At 53.2% G+C, this 5860-nt stretch overlaps 1 protein-coding gene across 1 annotated transcript; it reads right to left on the reverse strand.

The window, feature by feature from the left end:
* Nucleotides 1-2104: 2104 nt before the first annotated feature.
* Nucleotides 2105-4030, reverse strand: GSX2 (GS homeobox 2). The gene is made up of 2 exons (XM_004681291.1): nt 3149-4030; nt 2105-2477 (listed from the first exon to the last, which is right to left on the reverse strand). Exons 1-2 carry the CDS (start codon nt 3717-3719, stop codon nt 2137-2139), a joined length of 912 nt encoding a protein of 303 aa, XP_004681348.1. The 5' UTR covers nt 3720-4030; the 3' UTR covers nt 2105-2136.
* Nucleotides 4031-5860: the final 1830 nt, after the last annotated feature.

Here is a 5860-nt window from a genome sequence, read left to right on the forward strand (position 1 = left end):
TTTGTCCTTGTAATTTCCTGCGAAGGAACTATTCTCTTTAAATGCCTGTTCTTCGCGCAGCGAAACTCCCTCACACCCACCCTGTACTCGTGCCTGAAGAGGACAATTTACTGCGAAAGAGAGAGGTGGGAGTCTTCAAGGAAAGGAAGAGGGCCTCTGGGTGCCCTCCCTTCCTCGCACAGGGCTAGGAGTTCCCGGTAGGTTGAACAAGTGAGAGACCCAAAGGCTACGCCTTCTAGGCCTGAGCAGGGGCAATCCAGGTGCCCCTGACCACCGCCTCAGTCAAGCCCAGGTCGCTGCACAAAGAGTGGGAGCTCCCCATTGGGCACGACACCCCTTCCGGGTCTCCACCCTCCTGCCTACCCAGCGTTGGCGCAGTGACAGTTGAGGAAGGGCCTCAACGTTTTAAAAAGGAAAAAAGGTCGAGCTTCCCTAGTGAAGGGGTTGGGAGAGGAGAGGGAGAATGAGAGTGAGAGTAAATCTCACTGGGCAAAGATCCGATCCTCACACCCTCTTTCTCCCTTCACAGACTGGCTTCCAGACCTGTTTTCCAGCTTGCCTCCCCTGGTGAAGTTTCAGTTCCTACACACTCTAGTATATCCGACATAGTGAAGTGTGTGTGTGTATGTTGTAAAGATTCTGTCACTTGAGCCTCCTGCATGACCTCTGTATAGAAGACAATCAGAAGTAGCACCAGTGCACGCTAGTGGGACTCGGCTCACACGGCATGAGGTCTACTTGTGTGCTCTTCTTCACTCCTCTTCCTTTGTTGGCATGCTCGGGTTCCCCAAGAACTGACAAGAGTAAGGTTGCCTTGCTGAAGGCAATGGCAGAAGTAACTCGTTCCTGGGACCAGACTTGCAGTAACTCTGCAAGGTGATAGGAAGACAGGCTCTAGACAGAAGCCAGGTTAGGTTAGTGTTTGGAAGCCAAAGCTAAACCCCAAGTCCAAAGGCACTTGTGAGTTAGGTTTGGAAAAATAAGAATGTAAATCTTTGCACAGATTAATTCTCTGATCCTGATGCCTTGTTTACTTAACATGGAGGAAAATCAGCTCATTTTTTAGCTACACAAACCAGGAATAGTGATATTTCTAGTCACTTGCAGACTCCCTTGTAAATTTCCATGCATTTGCTTCTAACCTGTGTGGTGAATTGTTGTTTTTTCTAAAACTATTCTGACTATTCAAATTCCTTCACATAACTCAGATTTTAGTACTGAAACAGATAAGAAGAAAGGGGGGCACCACCATGATTTAATTTTAGGTATGGGACTTCATCTCTTTGCTAATAAATTTAAATGTTTGACAAACTGTTGGTGTGACTTTAAATGGAGTGATATGGATTGGGGGCAAATTACCTGTTGTGAGGCTGGGGAGAATGTCCTGGCAGGCAGCATAAGGACTAAAGGTATCTTCATGGTAGAAGTTTCTGTTACTCAGAAAATCTAGAGAGCCACAAACACCCTCAACCAAGAAATTCACAATGCCAAGCAGTAGTCATAATTTTCCCCTATATTCTCAGACACAGTTCTTATCCATCCCTTCCATATCTTTCTCTAGATGCTGGGGAGGAAAAGAGAGAAGATGCTAGAACAAACACCACAAAACTGTAAATCTTCATTTTGCTTTATTTAAATAAATATAAATATAGATTTTATATAAAACGATTCACATACAAAGGGACTTCCAGCGACTTGAACTTTAAACTCTCCCCTGATACATTTTCAGAAAGCAGGACTTTTAAATCATTTGCAGTTCATTTAAAGAACAACAGAAAGTAGTCATGAAACCCCCAGCCAGCTCTGGTCAGGTTCTGAAAAACAGTCGGAAGAGGAATGACATGCGCTTTCAAAACCCCTCAGTGTTAAACCAGCCCTGCTTTTTCTCCATTCTATGACAAGACTGAGTTGAATTCTAAGTTATTTACATTTTTTAAAAACTATCTAAAACTGTGAGTGGAAACCTATACAAGTAGGTCAGGAAAGAGACACGCAGGGTCAGGCGAGGCATAGACCCCATTGCTCAGCTCAGTTCTTTCTCCGTTGGGACAGCAAGGATTTTGGCCCCTGGGTACCCCGCCGAATTGGCAGTGCGCGGACGACCGGAGCAAGTGGTGAGACGAAGGCGGCCTCCCCTCATAAGGGAGAAATCTCCTTGTCATCGTTGGGGGAGGCCGGCGACAAGGAGTCCTCATCCTCGGAGCGCGCGTAGTGTGCCTGGCCGCCGACGCACTTGCAGCCTGAATGACCGTTCCTCTGCGTGCCCTTCCCTTCCTTCTTATGTTTCACTCGGCGGTTCTGAAACCAGATTTTCACCTGCTTCTCTGACAGGTTCAGGTACGTGGCGATTTCGATTCTCCGCAGTCGAGACAGGTACATGTTGGAAGAGAATTCCCGCTCTAGCTCCAGAAGCTGCGTGCTAGTGAACGCAGTCCTCATCCTCTTGCCATTAGGCACCTGGTTGGCGTCGGAGCCTCCTGCAGACAAACCAAGGACGGAGGGGTCATTCTCGGCCGCGCCTCTCCACCCCCCACCTGCCACCCGAATGGTGCCTCTGAAGTACCCACCCGGAGAAGCTCAAACACCTGTATCCATCCTCCACCCTTCCCCATTTTCTATCGCATTCGGTTACTTAACCTGGGAAGAGACGCCCAAAGCAAGTGAAGGCCCAAATTTGATGTGTACCATGTCAAGTTAGAGGAGTAAAAGAAAGGTGGACACTTGCATTGTCCCGCCTAAACTTAGCGAGCAGGCAGGCAGACTTAGCCAGTGGCATCGGAAGGTTTTTAAGCGGCCGGGACGCCATAACGTCCCGTCGAGGTTTGATACACCCACCCTGAGCCTCAATCGGTCAACTTCGTGTTTCTCGGCCCTTAAGGTCGAGGACCCAAAGGCCCCCACATAGTATCAGGCTTGGGCACGAGCTACCAGGAGGGAAGCGCCCCCGGAGCGCGAGGGTGCTTGGAGGGGCTGGCAAGGAAACTCACACCTTCGTGGAACTTCTGGGGACCGCTCCGCAGTTACACCAAAAGCCCCTCCTCCCTCCCCACCCCGCCCTCGGGCTCCCACTTCCTCCACTGAAGGAGAAAAAGTTTGCTCCCGGGAACTGCGAAGGCGCGCACGCAGGTCCCCAGAGGCACAACCCTACCCATGGTGAGGCAGTGGAATCTCCGCGGGTCCGCCACGTTGTAGGTGGTGGCTGCGCAGACAGGTGCGTGGTGCTGCTGATGTCCCAAGGCCGCCGCGGCCGCCGCGGCCGCCGCTGCCGCCGCCGCTGCAGCAGCGGAACCCGGCTGCTGGGGCTGGTGGTGGTGATGGTGGTGTTGCGGCGTGTGGTGGTGGTGGTGCGCGTGGCTCATGCGGGAGCAAAACGGGGCGTCCCCGGGCCCCGAGGAATACTGACTCTTGAGCAGAGGTAGGTCCCCGGCGCCGCCCGCCGCCCCGCCGCCCCCGGCTCCCACACTCGCGGCCCCTGAGCCGCCGCCGGAGCCCGCCGGGCCCCGCGCCGAGTGCAGGTGCGAAGTGACGCAGAGTGGGCAGACGCAGAAGGCGCCGCTCTTGCGGGACGGGCAGCCGGGCCCCGACACGGACATCACCAGCGGGGACGGCACGCCCAGCGGGATGAAGAAATCCGGCCCGGGATGCGGCTCCGGCAGTGAGGGCGCCGGCCGGGAGGAGTCCTTGATGATGAGCGAGTCGACATAGAAGGAGCGCGACATGTCGCGAGGGGTGGGTGGCAGGAGGGCCCGGCCGGCGCGGCGCCCCCTCCCCTCTGGGTTCGGAGCTCTGCCCCCGGCGCGGCGCGGACGCAGGCGGTCAAGCCCTGGGGGACGCGGAGGTGTCGGCGCCTGGGCTGCGAACAAAGGGGTCCCGGGAGAGGGCTGGTCCTCACGTCCCCCGCCCGGCGCCCCGGCTCCGGGATTTTATAGCCCCCACCCCGGCACGTGACGCTACGGAGTACCGCTCCGCTCAGGCTCCACGGCAGCTCCCCACCCTCGGGATAGGCTGCCCGAGTCACAACAGAAGCGGCGAGGAGGGGCCGGCGCGCCGCAGGGAAGGACGCGGAGGGGGCCCGGTCGTTGGGGGGAGAGTGGAGGGGACTTCGCAAAGTGTAGGTTTTGTTAATTTCGCGGGGGAGGACGATCTCCTCTCCCGCTTTCTCCACGCTTTCCAGAGAAACCACAGCATCCTCATCCCACTCCTCTTCCAAGCGGGGGCCGCAGTCCAACTCTGCCCCGCGCCTGGCCACAGAGCGCTCCAGGTGGGGACTTTAGCGACCCTTTTAATAGGGATGCCCAGTACTCGCGGCTCTTCTCGGTCAGCGGTGACTGAGGCGCGGTGAAATAAACGTAAGGCCTGCGGAGCACCATCGAGCCCAGGCTGACGGGCAGTGGCCCTAGAACGCGGCTTGTGCCACATACAGAAGGACACACAAACACAGTTTCTTTCGCAGAGCCCCTCCCCCACCCCAATTTTTGGACTGGGCCACGCTCATTCAAGTATTTAATTTGTGATAGATCGGGTCTTAACAGTCAGGCCTCCCAACTAAGAAGCTCCAGAGCTTTTCATTCTAATGTTTGAGAAGTTCTAAAATGCCTTTGCACTTGGGGTCTTCCTGGGGCCATTCAGACTAATGACCCTTCTTTGTACCCCCTTCCAACCAGCAGTTTCCCCTTTGACAGAAAGTGGAGGGGTTGTTCCACCACAGTATTTCCATGTCAACCTTGCAAACACTATTCCAAGAATTTTGGAGAAAGGACCCCAAACCCCAACCCTCCTAAAGACTGGCAAGAGATATCAGGAAGCCTTTCCCCTGGATCCAGTGACCTCCTGCGCCCCCCCCCCCAGTATTTTGTGGATCTGGGGCAACAGGAAAGTCTAGCCAGGAAGCACTCCCTTCTGCACCCCTTTTAAAAGCCCGCAAAATGTTGAAGGAATTGAGCCACGCAAGGAATCAAGGATTGGAATGACCAACCTCTCACGTGACATAGAGTCCAGTGAAAAGCCTAGACTCCAGAGGCTATATAAGAAGGGGTGACTGCCAAGAGAGGGATTATTCATCTGGGGGGAGTAAGGAAGCTGAAGTGACAACTTTCTCCTCTTTGCCCTGTAGAAAAGTGGGCAAGATCTCCCAAAACTGAATTTCAGGCCCAGTTCGAAGTAGTTCTTAGAAACTTGAGGACAGGGCTCCCTTCACCAGTGAGAACCAAGCGCCCACAGATTCTCATATCAGATTCTCAGTTAAAGGCCGGTAACTGTCTCTCTGTCCTTTCTGTCTCGTTTTCTCTTCTGTCTCTGTGACCATTTCTCTTGCCTGCTAGAGAAGTGTAATTGGGTTGTAGGGACGCCCCGCTCTGGGGAGCCCAGGATTTATGGATGGCAATTAAAGTTTTATGAATTGCAGCTGAGGCTGGTTATTGAGCTATTTGAATGTGATTAGAATTCAATTAGAAAGCGGTTAGTGGACGGTGGGTCTCCAGAGTGTAAACAGACAGCTATTCCAGAAATGTGCTAATCCAACATCTTGTGACAACAATTAAGGAGTGTCAGGGCTTAACTCAGGGCGGCTCAGCTGTAACTACTTTTGAACCACAAGGTTTGCCATACAGCCGACATAGATGCTGTCTCCATGCATCCTGCCAGGCCCAACCCACACTCACTCCTGTAGGGAGGATCCAGACAGTCCAGGAATCATGCCAGTCTCATGGAGGAAAACTAGAAACTCAACAATTGAGATGATTCATGGCAGGGTACTTTTTACAGATCAAGATTGTCCAAATGACATTCATTTTGCCCATATATTTTTAATATATGCTTGTATGTATTTTACTCCTTTTGCCTGTAATATATGCTCACATCT

The sequence above is a fragment of the Condylura cristata genome, unplaced genomic scaffold (genome assembly GCF_000260355.1).
Source record: "Condylura cristata isolate star-nosed mole 26May11 unplaced genomic scaffold, ConCri1.0 scaffold00012, whole genome shotgun sequence".
NCBI lineage: Eukaryota > Metazoa > Chordata > Mammalia > Eulipotyphla > Talpidae > Condylura > Condylura cristata.